General features: G+C 43.1%; 1 protein-coding gene across 1 annotated transcript in view; it reads left to right on the top strand.

Moving 5' to 3' along the window:
* The window catches only part of GPR89A (G protein-coupled receptor 89A), a 22,351-nt gene extending 3,948 nt beyond the window's left edge, over positions 1 to 18,403 (top strand). The window contains exons 3-14 of the mRNA XM_084617763.1: positions 876 to 979; positions 2,162 to 2,268; positions 4,382 to 4,483; positions 7,606 to 7,726; positions 8,034 to 8,114; positions 9,672 to 9,781; positions 10,633 to 10,721; positions 11,453 to 11,545; positions 11,922 to 12,017; positions 16,151 to 16,240; positions 17,555 to 17,620; positions 17,727 to 18,403. Of these exons, the coding sequence (XP_084473889.1) occupies positions 876 to 979; positions 2,162 to 2,268; positions 4,382 to 4,483; positions 7,606 to 7,726; positions 8,034 to 8,114; positions 9,672 to 9,781; positions 10,633 to 10,721; positions 11,453 to 11,545; positions 11,922 to 12,017; positions 16,151 to 16,240; positions 17,555 to 17,620; positions 17,727 to 17,933 (1,266 nt within the window). The 3' untranslated portion in view covers positions 17,934 to 18,403. The remainder of the gene's footprint in view (positions 1 to 875; positions 980 to 2,161; positions 2,269 to 4,381; positions 4,484 to 7,605; positions 7,727 to 8,033; positions 8,115 to 9,671; positions 9,782 to 10,632; positions 10,722 to 11,452; positions 11,546 to 11,921; positions 12,018 to 16,150; positions 16,241 to 17,554; positions 17,621 to 17,726) is intronic.
* Positions 18,404 to 18,574: the final 171 nt, after the last annotated feature.

Below are 18,574 nucleotides of genomic sequence, written 5' to 3'. Positions count from 1 at the left end.
TCCCCTTCCTTTGAGTTACTCCTCTCAGCTGTATTTTTGTGGTTTTACAGTTACATTTTCCTGTTTTTAAAAAAGAATGTTTTTCCTCCCCTGTTGCTATTTGAAAAACCCACCTAGACAACAGGGGAAATGGACAATACTGAGGAAACCGTGAAAGTTATCATACACAGTACTGTTAAATATAAACAAATTGAAAATGTAGAAAATATATATTTAGATATATTCCTCATCACTTTTGGTTATACTCACCGTGTGTGTTCCTCATAACAGTCATAGGTACAAAATTTTCACACAGACATTATTTTTAAGTTGATAGTGTCCCTTGAATTTAAATTTTGGAAAGCTGTTAAAAGACAGCGTGATTGGATTGTTAGGAAGAAGCTGATGGGGAATAAAATTGTGACAGTGTAGCAAAATAGGAGGGATATGAGAGAGAGTATTGTGTAGGTTAGGAACGGCCAAAGTGCAGGGCAAATGTAGTCCCATAGAGTATTACAATACGAACCATGGATACTCATGTCTAGAATTCAGAGTTTGGGCCAGCTGAGACTACAGGACCCAGCAAGTGATCCACCATCTTGATTCATGTGGCCTGACTGCATTGTATGCTGGAGCATGTAGTCTTTCTACGTACAGCACCTGTCTTAAGTACAAAGGCAGCTACAATCAGCTCAATGTTGTACAAACTGGATGTAGTCCTCTGTCTCCTTGCAAACTGCTAGCTTATCCCCCCTGTTTTGGCAAGGTCCGGGCACCTCAAGTGTAGACCTTGTGTACTGAGGCACCTCATGGTTTATTTCCCCTGTCTGATATGTACTTGGCCAGTACCCAGTGAGGATGGAAGTGACTCCTGTCTTGTGTTTGCTCCATCACAGGTGCGACAGTATGTGGTGCAGGTGGTCTTCTCTGTGACCTTTGCCTTCTCCTGCACCATGTTTGAACTCATCATCTTTGAGATCCTGGGGGTGCTAAATAGCAGGTAAGTATGGGGGCTGCAAGATCAGGGCCTGGCCTTTGTTTTATTCTCTAGCTGCTCTGGTACTATTTCTGAGTTAATTGTCCCCATATCAAGGAAAAGCTGAAGGCAACATTATGAATAGCTCTATGAAGACATCTGAACAACAGGGTCATTCATATGATTGAGCATGAGGCTGGAAGCCAGGTGCTGCTGAGTTCCCATCCAGTCTCTGCTACCAGCTTGCTCTGAGTCCTTTGGGCAAGTCACTTATCTTCCTGCCTCAGTTTCTCCATCTATAAAATGAGCATTCTGTTTACACTATTTCCCTCAGGGTTGTTGTGAGGATTAATTCAGATAATGTTTGTGAAGTGCTCTGTAATTATAAAGAGCTACAGAGAGTATTTGCTCAGTGCTTGATTGTGATGAAAACAGCAAATAAGATACTATGTTAATTGAACAGTAAGAATGATAAAACAGTAACTGTAAATCTTGAACCGTGAAATCAGGATTGCTTGACTAATCTAAAATGACTGAAGACATGGAGTGAGGGCTTCCATATAAAAAGAGAGTTCAAAGTATTAGGCCTACTTCAGAAAGGAATAGAAAAAGAGGATATTGAACAGAGGGATATAGAGGCTGCCAGCTGGGTGTTCCGACTTACCTTTTCCCATGATACAAGAATAAGAGTGCACTCAAGGAAATTAAAAGGCAACACATTTAAAACAGATAAAAGGAAATGTATTATTTTTCTGTGGAATTTGCCATTGCAGTGTCAGTGATGAAAATATCTTTGCATGAGTACCACTATAAATAAGAACATATTAAATTATACTAGCTAGGAAAAATTGACAGGGACTCTCATTCTCCTGCATTGGGGCATAAATTGATCCTTAGCTGGAATTAGGAAGAAATTTTGCCTTATTGCTCAATTAGGTGCATTATGGAGTTGCACTGGCCACTGTGGACACAGGATACTTGATTAGATGGCCCATTGTTGTGTTCTGGTATGCTAATTGCTTTTTTATGCACACTTGTGAGCTCTAGAGTAAGATCCAGTATGGGGTGTCCCAGTGTGCTGCTTTTAGGTCAGTGTTATCTAGCTGTGCAACTTAGTCTGAAGGGAAGGGGTGAGATGTTTTCAGCTTTAAGAGGAATCCTTTGCGTTATGATCAGGTCCTGACCAATCTTCTGATTCCTTTTCAGCTCTCGGTATTTTCATTGGAAACTGAACCTGTGTGTGATTTTGCTCGTCCTAGTCTTCATGGTGCCTTTTTACATTGGCTACTTCATTGTGAGCAATATTCGACTATGTGAGTATGCAGATTTACAGCAGTGAGATTGTTAGGTTTGAGAATTATGCCTCACAGTGGGGGACAGGCCTCTTTCTCTTTGAAAGATGTCTCATTTTTCTCCCTACTCTGGCAGTTCTTACTGGGTAACTCCTCTTTCCCTGTCTCTGAAAGTTTTCGGGGCTTCCCATGTGACAGACTGTTCACTCTGGAAGTAATTAAATCAACCCTTGGCCCTTAATACTCTAAACAAGGGGGCTCATTAAAAATACCGGTATTCAGTAAATTGTCTCACTACATAAGAGTTGATTATTATTTATTTCTTCTTGCCCAAATTCAGCAACTGCTATTTCGGTTCTTCCTTTCAGCCGTGTTTCTGCCTCTTCACCTTTCTTTCTATTTCTTTACTTCTTTTAGCTTTGTTTCCCTCCCACCTTCCTCCCCCCCCCCCCTTTTTTTTGTTTGATTTTCAGTCTTTGTTTATATTGAAGCTGATCGGTAAATGTAAAGCACCAAATTCTAGTCACAATACCTCTCTGGGCTCAGAGCCCCCACTAAGCAGGTTGGGAGACATTCTGCATGATACCTACAGATGATATTTTTCTTCATGTTTTCTTCCCTTTCCTGGTTCTTGAAGGTGATTGGTGCCTGTTGGTAACATTATTGGAATTTGTTGCTTTACCATTTGCAGGTCTAAGGGTCCTTAGAGCCCTTGTGTTGACTGTCTTGTTTTGGGGGGAAGTCAAATGACACACAGAAGCCTAGTAAATTAGTCCTCGCTCTTCTCCCCAACCTTCCTAAGATAAGGACTCAGGCTCCTCATTGGCTGACATACCTATCTGCTGCTGCTGCTTACTCTCCTGTGTGCTAGTCCTTCCCCAGCCTTAGCTGCTGATGTTCACCATCTTTCTGTTGTTACAGCTTGAGAGTGGAGGGTGGGTGCACTGACTGGGATGAAGAAGAGGTTCCTGGCAGAGGACACATGGGATGGGTGTTGACTTTAGTGCTTCCATTAACTCTTTCTTGCTATGTGTTCTTGCTACTTAGCCTCCAGTGTCTTCCATTTCTTCTGCAGGTATTTTTAAACTCAGAACTTTGATCTGCTCATTAATCCTTGTGTTCCTTGTAATATCTTCCAGAAGCATTGTTAGTTCTGGCAATGTTTTGGGTTCCCCAGCTGCATTCTTCATTGATGGATTTAAACATTCCCTCCCATTGGCCTTTAATCACAAGATTACTTAATTCCTTTTGGAAAATTTTTTTGTTTAAAAGTATTATTTTTAATTAACAAGAATTTCTGCTGGTCAGAGCTCAGGAAAGGCTTATAGTTACAAATCATAAAGCCTGGGTCACATATGAGCACATACCGACACTGTCAGCTGTAACACTTTCTAGCCCAATTTTCTGTGTGCATTCACAAGTAGGGCTAGGTTCCCCTCACTCTCTCCCCTATACAGAAGAAGGGCAAGATGCAGTCCACAGACTCTTCCAAGTGCAGGAACTGTTCCCTTACAGCAGTTGTTCTCAGCCCATGGGCTGCTTACAGCCCAATCAGCACACAGCTGTAGCCTATTTGACATCCTTAGGGCCATACAGGTAGTTAATATATTGTGTGGCTGTAGCCTACATAACACACAGAGAGCTGCATATGTAGCCCACAGTGGTAAATAGGTTGAGAACCACTGCCTTACAGTGCTAATGGGGGTAGGAAGTACTAACAGAAAGTGGGGTCAGGGCTCTGCTCTATCCCTGCCCAAGCTAGAACAGCTGATCATGCATATTGCATCTCCTTAAGAGATGTGGCAGCATGTGTCCTCCCAGTGTGTGCGAGCTCCAGGATTGTTTATACCTCCTTGAGGAGCAGGCTGTCCCAGAGCTCCCAAAAAGAGGAAGCATTGCATTACTCCTTGCTCTTGACTGTGCCTGTCAGGTGATTGAGCCGTTTGGAGTTGGCCAGTTTCATAAGAGTTACGGTAATAGATACTGTCAGCACAGTAGCAGTGCCAGATTGCTCCTGTTTTAATCATCTCTGTGCAACACAATCTTGAGACCACTGTAGTGATTCTGCAGCCTTGCATGAAGCCTAGACACAGGAACTTCCTAATAATGCCTGTTTTCTCTCCCCTTTTCTCAGTGCATAGACAAAGGCTGCTCTTTGCCTGTGTTGTTTGGTTGACGTTCATGTATTTCTTCTGGAAACTGGGAGACCCATTTCCTATCCTCAGCCCAAAACATGGTGAGTTTTCATATGTATGTTTCTTTCTTCTCCTCCTCCTCTGCAGAGACAGTGCTTCAGCATTACACTGTGTGCTCTTGGCAACTCTTGTGAACTGAAGTACATTCCATAGCTGGTTGCTTACTCCTGAAAATAAGCTCTGAAAGTCAGGAAACCCCCATGAACCTTTAATGTCACCACAACACAGGTCCAAACAACTGGACTACCTAATTCATTTGTATTGTTTTCCCTCCAGAAAACAGCAGAAATCTAACAGGTCAGGAAGTCCTGGGTGAATCTGGAATCCAGAGGAACTTAACATTGCTTGCATTTTGGGGGGCAGAGTCCCCAAAACATAAGACCTAAATGTTCACCACCAACATTCTTCCTTTTCTTGCGGGTGCTAAAGCAAGTCCATGGAAGAAGAGAACTTAGAAGAATCAGCACCCATTATTGAATAGTCAGTACTGAATTCTTGAGACCGGATTTTTGTTACCATGTTGTTCTCCAGCTCCTGTTGAAATGAATGAGAATTCTGTTCACAGAGGTGGCGGCAGAATCAGGCCTTAAATGCTTAATGGATGAATTCTCCCTCACTTGCTGATCCCCAGCATTGAAAGGACCCAAGAAGAAAGGAGAAATTAACAGGCTGGCCTGACCCTATAATAGCTGAAAGATTTCACCTGTGATTCGAAAACATTTTTTCTCTCGGAGAAAGAATGCCTGATTACTTCACATCCCACTGAAATCCACCCTCCTCTGGGATTGAATACAGCAGCTCTTCAGTAGTGTAGAGCAACATTGCACAGCAGTTTAGGGAATTGGAGGAAAGTAGTGTGTATCCATTTAAAGCTGCAGGAGGAGCTTGGTTTGGCAGAATGTGACCACCCAACTGGAATTTGGCCAGGGCATGGGAGCTAACCCTCTTAATCTATGTGTGAAAGTGCCATGGAATCTTTGACCACTGGAAATTTCAAGAATCTCTCTTTTTTTTTTTTTACATCTACTCTTAAAGACAGCACTTACAGTCACACGGTGCCCCTTAGCACCATATGCAGGCATTGGCATAGAAAGACTATAAGAGAAGAGTGCCCTCTGTTGCATCACCAGCATGATTAGTATATACTTTAATTAGTTTTCCACTAAAACTTTTGTTGCCCCTCATTCTGACTTTATAAAATGAACACTTGGTATGTCTCCTCTCTGATCACAAGAGGAAGAATGCTGGGAAAAGCTTGGGATATCTTGCTTTAAGTAGTTGAACATGTCATTTTTAAAGGCATCTGTATTTTACCTGCTCCAATATAATAGCACGTGGGGCAAAAGGCCAATGTATTGTTGCTTTGTAACTGATGTAAATCTGCATGTGGCTGCACATGACTCTGTGGTCTCAATCCCCTTTTGTTAATGCCCTTTGCTATTGTTTTCATCATTTATTTCCCTTCCCTGAAGCATGAAATGTGGCCTGGCTCTCAGCCACTTCAGCTTTGCAATCATATAAGCTCCAAATGTGCAGTGTGTGGCTGCTGCTTTGTATCTCATTCCCCAAAGGTGAGTGGTGTTTACTAGTCCATGGTACCAGATTTATATGAAAACCTGGTGTGTGGTTGTGGCTGGTAATAAAAGGTTGGGAAGGACAAATGAAACTCAGTCCAAATTTTGGAACTTAGCTTTTTAACCGCCTTGGTTGCAATGCAGTGCCTTAGTCTGTGTTTTATTGCAATGTTTTTAGTGTGAATTTAGCTCTAATTCAAAATGCCAGTGACAGTGTCACAGTTCATGGCAGTTACACCTGTATTCCCCCTCCATGGTCCCTTGAGGGCACCGGCTACAGGCGCCTCAACAGTCACCTCTCTTGGTGACCCATGTCTCTCTCCTGACCTGGGTTTTCCAGGCTGCACTGTTCCTTGCCTACATTGAGTTCCCCTGCAAGTCAGACTGCCTAACCAGGCCAGAGTCTGCTCTTTGCTCTCTCTTCAAATGCTATGAAAAATGTAATTGCCAGCAGTTGTAAGTTACCACGCAGCACTTTCTAAGCACTCATGTGTATTTTTAAGGTAAACACATAACAGAGAAAATATATAAAAACAATAAAAGCTCCTGTACATGTTAAAAACTTACCAGCGCTCACCCATGAGTCTTATGGGGCCTCAGTAGGCCAAAGACCTTCCTACCCCTGCCAAGAAGATTGGTGTCCCCCTTAGACAGCAGGTCCTGTCCATTTGCTGGGTCAGAAGGAAGACCCTGAGTCAGTTTAAATTCAGGCTATTTATCCAAATGTCCTTTTTTTATCTGTTGGTCTCTGGAGAATCCAGTCTGAAACAGGTAGCCCTGCCTTATGGAGTAGAACACAATCATACTTAAACCATTCATGTAAACCAGTGGACCCAAAAGGTACTTCTTGGGGTTGTAATATCTCCCCCATGAAGATGTTACATACAGTCTGATTCACAATAATACATAAATGTAATGCCATAAGTCTTTCAGGGATATTGCAGGAAATTGCTATGTCTGTTACAGATAGCACCTCTGATAGTCTCTGTATCCACAAGATGGATATAGCGCAGCCAGAAGCAGCATAAGCTTCTCTACTCTAATGCCATGCCCTGCAAGCATGTGTCAGATCTGATGTGGAGGGATCACTTCTACAAGTGAGGGGCCAGTTTTGATCTCTGTAGTCTCGTCAGTTCTTGGTCTCTTTGCTGAAAATGATACCCTTGGTACCATACAGTGCTAGTTGTAGGAGTGGGCTTTGTGACATGGACAGATGTCTGCCAGAAAGTGAATTAAGACCACCAAGCAGCCATCATATGACAAAAATTGGTCACTTCTAGGCTAGTGATTTAGAGCGGAAGGGTAATGTGCAGCCCATTCCCAGTCTCCTACAGACTCTGTTTAGCCTTGGTTTCCTGTCCCGTTTTTAAACCTGAGAGTTTCACATGCTTCCCTAGGAGAGCATTCTCTTCCTCCTCTCTCCACCCCTTGCCTGCATACACTTTGAATTACCTCTGGCACCTGGACTCTGAAGGCAATTAGTTTGGCTAAGTAATTGAATGAGTACTATATTCTTTTAGGAGGACACCAAAGTGTAAAGTAATACGGTTAAAAACAACCCCTTACTTACATTGTCTTCTCTTTTGCAGGAATCCTGTCCATAGAGCAGCTCATCAGCCGAGTAGGTGTGATTGGGGTGACACTCATGGCTCTGCTTTCTGGATTTGGTGCTGTCAACTGTCCGTACACATACATGTCCTACTTTCTCAGGTAACCACAGCCTCTTGGAATTTTATTCTGTACACTCCTTGAGATTTTGCCTTCTTCCTGTGTGTGCACTCTCTCGGATTCCCCTAGGACACTGCCCAGGTTTGGTCCTGGCCTTTCCTTTCCCATCCTCCCAAGCCTGCTGATTCTAGCTGTCCCGTCTATACTGCAAGACCCCTTCCATCACTGATGTGTGCTGTCCTCACAAAGCTCTTCAATTTCAATTTGTTTGTCCCACATGCTTGTCCTTGTTCACATTCTCCTTGGAGTGGAGTACCAAGGCTAATAGGCTATTGTGTGTATGTTTCAGAAATGTGACAGATGCAGATATTCTAGCCCTGGAGCGCCGTCTCCTCCAAACCATAGACATGATTATCAGCAAGAAGAAAAGGTGAGGAGAACAGAGCAGAATTAAGATACTTCAATGCTGTTGGGATTAGCAGATTGCAGGGATATGGTGTCTTTGGAATAGCCAAAATCTTGGCTGTCAGGAGTGGAAAGTAGTTGCATAACTGTATCAGATAAGATTCCTTGCTCTGGTGAAACAAGTGGCCTGAAGGGGTTAGAATGGTGTATGTTATTGTAGCAGTCATTTCATGGCCTGAAACAAAATCTGTTCTGTTCCATTACAGGCCTAGACCCTGAACTTCTTGAGGTCACTTCCAGCTGCACATTTTTAGGATAAGGAGGAATTAAATAGTTAGAGATTCTTTGTTATTGGAGAATTTTTCCTCTGTTCTGTGCTGGGTGTCACAAGGGTCAATATTTTGAGTTGGGAGAGAGGGGTGCTTTAGTTTAAAATAATTATCAATGACCTTGAAGAGGGCTTGATGCCAAATGTGGCTCTACTGGCTGCAGATACAAAAAAGGGGACAAGTAAACAGAGTGGAATCATAGATTGCATTGACAATGCTATGAAAAGGTTTCAGCTTAGGGTTGGATAAGTGGCTCATACGTTTCAGTGCAGTGAAATGTTGAAGTAATGAGGCTGGGAGCCAGTGATTATAGAGATTGAGTTGTAGTGTAAATGGGAGCATGAGAGACAATATACAGCAGCTGCTTTTGTATTTGAACCAGTTCTTGAAGTCTTGTACAGATGGTCCAAAGCATCAAACAGTCCCACCCTTAATGGCTTTACATGATTCTGTTTTATGAAAGCTTGTCACACAGCCCCTTAATGACTACCAAAGTGCAGCGGTTCTCAAACTTCAATGCACTGCGAACCCCTTCTGACAACAAAAATGACTACATGACCCCGGGACTGAAGCCTGAGCCTGCCCGAGCCCCACCGCCCCAGGCAAGGGGGGCAAAGCCAAAACCCAAACCCTGTCACCCAGGGCTTAAGCCCTTGAGTTTTTGCCTCAGGCAGTGGAGCTTGAGCTTTGGCTTCGGCCCTCCGTTGTGGGGTTCAGGCCTCTGCCCTGGGTCCCAGCAAGTCTAATGCCAGCCTGGTGACCTCATTACAATGGGGTCCCGACCCAGTTTGGATGGGGTACAAACCCACAGTTTGAGAACCGTTGCCATAGAGTATTGCTGGATTCAGTCCAGTCCTCACAGCTCTGGGGAGAAGGCAGTTGTACAATGACAGAGGTACTCCAAAGGAGAGAGGCATTTGGTGGGTTGTGTGGTCACTGAAAGGCCCTCTGACATTGAAGACTGTGGAGTCACATGATCTGGAAGAGGACATAGGAGGCTGACAAGTCACATGACTGAGACACTATTTGAATCTTTATTTTTAATTGGTGTGAATTACTGTATTACTGAAACCTCAACAGCATGGCAGCTTGTTTGATTAGGACTGGGTTCCATTCCTGAGCTGAGTGAGATGTTCTGGAGCAGGACTGGTGATTGGGTGAATGATAGGGGTGTGTCTCTGCACTGAATAAGTTTCACAATGTCTGCTGCACAAGGCATCGTTTTCTAACAACTGAATCTTTTCTCTTTTCAGAATGGCAATGGCCCATAGGACCATGTTCCAAAGGGGGGAAGTGCACAACAAACCCACTGGCTTCTGGGGAATGATAAAAAGTGTTACCACATCGGCCCCTGGCAGTGAAAGTATCCTTCCTCTCCTGTCCGTGGGGCTTCAGGCTAGCTCCCTGCTGAGTAGAAATGGGATTTAATTAGGAAAAAGGACAGGGAGGCCAGTGTTGTTAAGCATTTATATATCACACAGCTCTTCCCAAAGCATAGAGTCAGAAACACTTTATGCCTCAAAGAGCTTACACTATAGCACAACAAAATATTGGACATCTGATCAGGTAAGGGTTGGTGTAGGGAGAGTGTTGATGAGAACAAAATAGAAAGGAATCCTGTGAGAAGGGGTGCGGTGAGGCTTAGGAAACTGCAGGAGTTACAGAAAGACAATAGCTTTTGCTAAGCATTCAGATTCAAATCCCCCAAAATGCTTCGGGGAGGGGCAGGGAACCTTACTTAGAGCCATTTGGGTAGGATTCTGGGCCAACAGGAAGGAGCAGAAGGGTATGCATGGTGAGGAAAATTCTCCACATGCTTTGATAACCAGTCTGTAACTCCCAGCAGAAGTCCTGTAGATGGTGATGGAATGCAAGTAACACAAGGAAGTTCTTAGTGGAGATTAAGGTATGCGGATGTTATCAAAACAAAGCAGCTAGTTTTTGGGAGAGACTTGGTTCTATTTGGTAGTGTGGATTCCTCTGCTTGTGATACAGAGATCAGTTATGCGACCCTGTTGAAGGGACTATGCTGCCCAGCATTGTTACAGTGGAGTGCTCTGAAGATTCTATCATATGAGGGTTTTTGGTGCAGTTTAAACTGAGATTGTGTCTGTGCAGGGAGTCCAGGAATGGAGGAACCTCAGGGTATGTTTGTTTCCAGCTGATGTTAGCAACTTCTGCAGAATTCTACCCTTGACTCTTCTGGTTTGCCAGATCTGTCCCTTATCCAGCAGGAAGTGGATGCGCTGGAAGAGCTGAGTCGGCAGCTTTTCCTAGAAACTGCTGACCTGCATGCAACCAAGGTACAGAGCAAAGAGCTAGATTGATAGTCTGGGAGAGGATGAGCAAAATAGGCAGAAGTAATTTTAAAGTCATTCAGCTGACAACGACAAAAACAGTAGCTGGTTTCTCAGCTTTGGCACAATATTGGAAGAGTCTGTTTCTCAAATCTGGGGGTCAGATGGCAAGCCATTTTCCCCAGTTCAAATATGCAATGGAACATGTACTATGTCTCAGAAAAGGCCAACAATCCCATACTGTGTTGGGATAGGAGAAAGAGTAACCAAGGGGCCTGTGCTCAGTTCCCCTGCTAATAAGGCCCTGACCTAGTCTTTTCTTCTGCAGATTGGCCTCACAATGTACTGAAGTGATGAGTTCTTACGTTGTATAAAAATTAATACACGCCAGTGCTAAAATGTCAAGAGGTGGCATGGCTTAATGGAAGCCAGGACTGGAAGTTTGGAGATCTGGATTCTCCTTCCAGGTCTTTATTAGCTGTGACACCTTGGCACGTCACTGGTCAGTGCCTCAGTTTCCCCATTCATAAGAGGAGCTACTGTTACAGCTCTATCTCACATGGGATTTGAGGTTCATTCATTAATGTAAGTGTTTGTAAACACTTGAATGGCGAGAGCTGTAGAAGGTCAAAGTAGTCATTGCTGTTTTTTACTGGTAATTATTTAAAACTTATAAATTTGAATTTTATGTGAACCTGAAAATGTTAAATGTATGAGTGGCTTTTGTTCCCTTTCAGGAGAGAATAGAATACTCCAAAACTTTCCAGGGGAAATATTTTAATTTCCTGGGTTACTTTTTCTCCATCTATTGTGTCTGGAAAATCTTCATGGTACGTAAATGTTGTATATTGTTGTCCATAAACATCTTGCATGGAGGGTTACACCTTGCTTGGATTGTGTTTGACACATATGGGTAATGAGACTTTACACACACATTCTTGCCTGCACCTTAAGAATATTCTTCCAGTTTCCTTTCATACGTCCTGCTCCTGGAAATTTAGTTTTTTGATTGAAATTAGCATCCATTTAGGATAACTGTTCCTTACTGCATTGTGTGTTTTCATACGTTTTGTATACTCTCAGTTAACTCTATAGGATTGTTCTGCAGTGAAATACAGAGCAAAGGACATGTATGAGTCTCACAGATACAGTTGTGCTGTGTATACCACATTCCCTTGAACTGATGCACTTGTGTCTCTCCTGCAGGCAACCATCAACATCGTATTTGATCGAGTTGGGAAGACTGATCCAGTCACAAGAGGAATTGAGATCACTGTAAATTATCTGGGAATCCAGTTTGATGTGAGAACCATTTAAAACCCCCACTCACATCAGTAATTGCTGTTTTATCTATTACTAACTGAACTGGTGTCATGGGAGCAGCTGGTGGGTATTAATAGGACTCCGAGAAGGGGCTTAGATTTCTCCACCAATCTCTAAGATGGGAAATATGGTGTGAACATTGCTTTTAATACACTAGTATCCAAACTTAATGGTCACTCCTCTCATCATAAAGTTATGACTCGCCTGTGCAGGTATCTTTTATGACACCGAGTCCACAACTATCCCCATGCTAGAGATGGATATAATGCAGCATTAGCCTCTAGGTATCGCCTTTAGAGAGCACATGATTTTAACCATTTTTCTAGTGAAGTTAATGCTGGAGGATGTCCACTATCCACACAACAGACCTATTGCATTTTAGTAGCTCACCATGCTGCACATCCTGACCTGGAGGGAGGAAAGGGTCCTTTGAGCTTTTATGTCCTGGCCCCGTGACGTGCAAGCATTCCATTCACCCCCATCTTAATGGAGTTATTTCCATAGGTGGTTGTTTATAACTCTCAGGCAGAGATTCATGGTTAGAGCAGAGAACTCTCAGCTGGATTTTTGTTTGTGGTTTTGCCATTGATTTGTGTCCTTGGAGAAGTCACTTAACCATTAGGAGCCTCAGTTTTCCCATCTGTAAAATTAGAACAATACCTGTCTTAGGGGATGTTGAGCACTTCAATGGAAGGCACTATGGAAGTGGCTGTCCCCCGACGTGTCAATGTATGGAGGGGCGCAGTGGACAATGTGTGTACACGTACACTGCATGAATTTACAGTTCATGTGAATAGATCTCTGAGGACTTAAATTAATATTTGTTAGTAAGAATGGACAACATACTCAGCTGTGAATAAGAGATTAATAGTCTCTGACCTGCAGAATTTAGTCTGCGTTAGTGTATTCATGGACAGACAATATTTACAATTGCATTCTATGTGGATCGTAATAAGTGTGTGCTTTTACAATTTGTATACTAGTTGGTTTGTGGCACATGATTACATGTAACACATGAAATGACTCCACCTTCCCGTATGCTCCATTTGAATTAGGGCTTGTGTTTTTATTTCTGCTTATTTCAGCTTTCACTTTTTTCTTGTAAAGTGTTACACTTTTCTGATGCGATATAAATAATTACACACGCAAAAGTACATTAAAAGGACGTGATTAAGGTTGTGACGTCAAGCACTCAAAAGTTAGGAAATGCCAGCATTAAGGTTGCCAGTGAAGCCTTAATTCAGCTTCCTTGTGTGTATGCATTCTGGTACAGTCTGTAGTTACACGATCACTAGGGGCCTACCAAATTCATGGTCTATTTTTGTCAACTTCACGGTCATGGGATTTTAAATATGGTAAATTTCATTATTTCAGATATTTAAATCTGAAATTTCATGGTGTCATAACTGTAGGGATCCTGACCCAAAAAGGGGTTGTGGGGGGTGAGTTGCAAGGTTATTGTGGTGGGGGAATCACTGTATTGCCACCCTTACTTCTGTGCAGCTACTGGCAGCAGTCCTGCCTTCAGAGCTGGCTGGCTGGAGAGTGGTGACTGCTGGCCAGGAGCCCAGCTCTGAAGGCAGAGCCACTGCCAGCAGCAGCAGCACAGAAGTAGGGATGGCATGATTGGGCACTGCCTTCAGAGCTAGGTGGCTGGCTGGCTAGCAGCCGCTGCTCTCCAGCCACCCAGCTCTGAAGGCAGCACAGAAGCAAGGGTGGCAATACCCAATCCTCCTACAATAACCTTCCGCCCCTCTTTAACTCCTGTTTGGGTCAGGACCCCCAGTTTGAGAAACACTGGTGAAATCTGCATAGTATAGCGCAAAAGTACACAAAAGACCAGATTTCATGGTCCGTGACACATTTTTCATGGCCATGAATTTGATAGGACCCTAATGATCACATACTATTTCCCCCCCTCCCCCCCCAATTCCTCCCTCAGGTTTCCTGGATCAGGTGCAGAAGGAGGACGGGGAATAATTGAGAGCACATCAGAGACAGGCTCCCTGATCTCAGTTTAGGTGTCTGGACCTCAGGATGGATTGATTTAAATCAAGGCAAATTAAATAATGATTTAAATCACCAAGTGGAAAGCCTCTATTTTGATAATTGATTTTTAATCAACTTTTCCATTTTTCCACTCTTTGTTATTTACTAAAGGAAGGTACATTCTCATTGGTTGATCTAACCCAGGGGTGGGCAAACTATGGCCTGTGGGCTGGATATGGCCCATCAGGGCTTTCGATCTGGCCTGCAGGATTGCCACTCCTGTGGCGCCGCAGGGCTAAGGCAGGCTCCCTACCTGCCCTGGCCCCATGCTGCTCCCAGAAGTGGCCTGCACCATGTCCCTGCGGTCTCTCCCCTCTTCTGGCAGTGGAGGCAGGCCGGAGCCCACACTCTGCACCCCGCACCCCTGCCTTGAGCCCCCTGCTGCACCCTGCACCCCTCCTGCACCTCAACCCCCTGCCTGAGCCCCCTCCCACACTCCTCCTGCACCCAACCCCTTGTCTTGAGCCCTGTCCTGCACACCACGCTCCCTCCCATGCCCCGCCCCACCCCCCTGCCCCTGCATGCAGTTTCCACACCCAGATACGGCCCTTAGGCCAAAAAGTTTGCCCACCCTTGATCTAACCATTAAAACGTTGACTTACAGCTAAATAGAGCCTTTATACTAGATTTGATACGCCTGTTTGCTACCTAGGAAGATACAACACTGTATCTACATTTATTTAAGCAATTACATAGCTTAATATTTTCAGATTCTTATTAATTCTACATTTTTAGTATGTTAGAAAATAGTGAATGAGATATTCTTTACTAGATAATTAACTTTTTGCTCATCATTTGTATCAAACTGCATTAGGATGGTAACTGGAAGTTATTTAAATACACAAAACAGCATATATTTATATTTATTAAACAAAACAACCTTAAATGTTTTGTATACATAAACTTCTCTTACCAATATATGTTTCACATTTACAAATAAATTATTAGAAGTTTAGACCTAATGTATTTTATATCAAATTAAGATTTCATTTTAAACATGTTTATTTTTAAAAAGAAAAACATTGTAATTTAAACAACAATAAAAAAAATCTTATTTAAATAAAAATTGATTTTAAACCACCCTGCTGGACCTGGCACAACCCCCAGCAGCTCAGAGCTGCAATTGTAGGGAGAGTCCTGCTGAGCCTTGGGCTGGAGCCGTTTCAATATGAATTGAATCTTCGGGGAATATAACTGCGTTCCAGCAAGTCTCTGCCAAGTCTGTTCGAACTGCAGTTTATCTCAGGTTTATGTAACTTGGACACATTTGGGTGGATTTTCACAAGGATGTCAAAAGGCATATTCGCCTCCTCTTCCTCCCCCCCCCCTCCCAATTTCAAGCCCCTACTCCAATGTATGGGGGCTATACTGCTTTTCAAAGAAAAGGTCTCTGGAATTTTTTAACATGGTCAAAACAATGTACTTTTTCATAGCTTAGAAATGGCTGAATTGTTTGACCGAAACTTTTTGGAATTTTGAGGCAGACACCTTCCATGGAAAATTTCAGCTCAAATAATTAAAATGTGACCACGTTATAACCAATTGAAAAGAGAGTCTTATAAGAAATGTGTTGGGCAACCTTAATAATAAATGGGGCTACCAGCCCTTCCTATAATAATAATCTCCTCTGCTTGTTGTAGCCATATACCAGCTATCCAGAAGAGGGCAGTGATTCACATGTTTATTGTGAACAGATGGAAACACAGATGGACCTTGCCTAGTATATTACATGTATCTACAAGGCAGTTACCTTTATATACCAAATAGATGTGTGTTCTTTTGTATTTACTTCTGTAAATATTCACTTCTGGACCCCCAGTTCCTTCCATGAAGTCCACATAGGCTAGATCTGTGCATTTCCCATGTGTGTAGAGTAAGCACTTGCACATGAAAGTACCCATCTGTGTGTCCTTGCAGGAGAATATATACCTGTTTGTAAATTTCTCTGTAGTGAGTATCTGCACAGTATGAGAATTCAGAGATCCCGTTAAGTGCACATCCACACACATTTTTCATATGCCTGGCTCCAGGGATTTAACAATTTCCTGTTTTTGTTGGTGCAGGTAAAATTCTGGTCTCAGCACATTTCCTTTATCCTTGTTGGAATAATCATCGTCACCTCCATCAGAGGCTTATTGATCACACTCACAAAGGTATGCCTGGCCAGGGCCCTTTTATGTGATAGCAGTCCAGGAGAGCTTTCATGTATTTCTAAATTAGTCAAGAGAGCACTGTGTAAACAAGAGGTTTTCAACCTTTTTTCATTTGTGGACCCCTAAAAATTTTTGAATGGTGGTGCGGACCCCTTTGGAAATCTTAGACATAGTCTGCGGACCCCAGGTTGAAAACCTCTGGTGTAAACCTTCAGTACAAATGTAGGACCTGTGGTCTCAATTCAGTTAGTGAACAAATAGGGGTGAGGAGGGCTGGGATAGAAGTCCTTGCAGGGAATGGGATGGAGAAAAAGGTCTTTTATGCTGAATTAGAGAAGGGGAGGATAACTTTTTCTGTCTTATTTGGGGAATGGTCCCAATAAGAATTCTTTCAGCAATTTCAGTCACTAAATGCAATGCACAATCTATAAGTGCCTCCAGTCCAAGCAGAGGAATGGTGTTAATGTTAAGGCTCTAAATAGTATAAATGTTTTAAAACTCTTAGTATAATCTGTGAGACTGTCCTTGCACTAGACTTCCTCTCTCAAAACAGAATCTCCCTGTTGCTACCAACAGTAGTCATGCTAGTGTAAATTGGCTGCCATCAATTTAGTCAGCAGGCTTTCTAGCTGCTCAGAACAGATCTAATGGTTAAATCCTTGGTTGCTGCCTGTGGGTGATTTATATTAGCCCTTCCACTGTTTTTACGATCAGTGGTAGTAAGATTGGGAAATTTTAAGAGAGGAAGTGTAGTGTAGACAAAGCTTAATAGTGATGTGGAAGCCTGGATTTGTTAGTATTTGGTATTGAATGGTGATTAAGAGGACTTGGGTTACTTCATTTAAACTGCTGGCTATTTCTGGGGAGCAGGTAGGGGATTAATGCTTTAGTACAACCACGAGGGAAAACTGTGGCAACACACAACAGGGTGACCCATTGATGCTGGCCTGTAAACTGGGCTTAGTCGTACCTAGGCTAGAATGTATTTTGGGTTGTTGTTTGTTTTGTTTTTTTAAAACTGGATTCTCCACAGAGGCTGGCCATGCAGTGTTAGTAGCTGGTTTAGTGGGACACACGTTAAAACACTTGTAGCTCTACTGGGGACAAGGCTCAGGTCTGTACCTTTGAAAAGTGGGGTGTACATGTACATCTAGGAAGCACGTCTTTTTCTTTCAGTGCTGGTTTCTAGGACTAAAGGGAAATGATTGGAGCATGTATTCCTTCCATGTTCCTGTAGAAGGGAGCACAAACTTGCCTGTGGGTGAAAATAGGATGAGAGTCCTATTTTCAGTATTTTTTTTTTCCTCTTTACAGTTCTTCTATGCCATCTCCAGCAGCAAGTCCTCCAATGTTATTGTTCTGCTGTTGGCACAGATTATGGTGAGTATCCAGACCAGCTAGTGAGCTTTTATCAAATTGTCACATCTCAGCAAAGTAGCCACCTGTGAAGCAGTTAACTGATGTGCTTCTTGTATCTTATCTCCAGGGGATGTACTTCGTCTCTTCTGTTCTCCTAATCCGGATGAGTATGCCCCCAGAGTATCGCACTATTATTACAGAAGTCTTGGGGGAGCTGCAGTTCAATTTCTATCACCGTTGGTTCGATGTGATATTCCTGGTTAGCGCGCTCTCCAGCATCCTTTTCCTCTACTTGGCACATAAACAGGCCCCAGAGAAGCACATGGCGCTCTGAATCCATTCTAGTTCTGCCCACTGTTCTGTAATCCCTCCTGGTGGACTACTGCAACTCATTAGGGGTGACAGGATTTGAAGAGAGGGAGGGCAGCTCTTTCTGTGCTTTGATGATGTAACTGGCCCTTCTGACTTCCACAGTAGCACTTAGAAGCTACATGGTTCATCCTGTGAAGAGGGTACCATGAGCTGAACAAACAGCAGAGGCAGGATAAAAGTGGAGGACAGCTGAGAGCCGTGGAATAGGAAACTCCATGGGACAGAGGTGTCTTACGGTATTGAAAAATCTGCCAGGGATGGTCTGAGGAGAGATCTCTTAAAATCACGGGTAGAAGAATTCTGCATAGAGGGCACCGAGGAAACGTAATTTCAGTTTAAAAACAAATCAGTCTTAGTCCAGAGTTGGAGGGTGTTGATTCTGGATCTGAATGTCTGAGTCTGTGAAATTAAATCAGCTTTCATAATACCTCACCACTAGCATCTTAATTGTTTGTGTCAGTCCCAGGGACTTTAATGGAGATGAGCAAGTGTGTGAATGTGTCACTGTTTGGCAGAGGGGGAAGTGGATTGAGATTCAAGGGAGATGTGTATGATTAGTATCTAGCTTCCTTAGAAACTGGAATTCAGTCCTGTGTTACCATT

Source organism: Lepidochelys olivacea (assembly GCF_965140295.1).
Source record: "Lepidochelys olivacea isolate rLepOli2 genome assembly, chromosome: 1".
NCBI classification, from domain to species: domain Eukaryota; kingdom Metazoa; phylum Chordata; order Testudines; family Cheloniidae; genus Lepidochelys; species Lepidochelys olivacea.
Note: the sequence above shows the minus strand (reverse complement) of the source record. Positions and strands in the feature narration are given on the sequence as shown.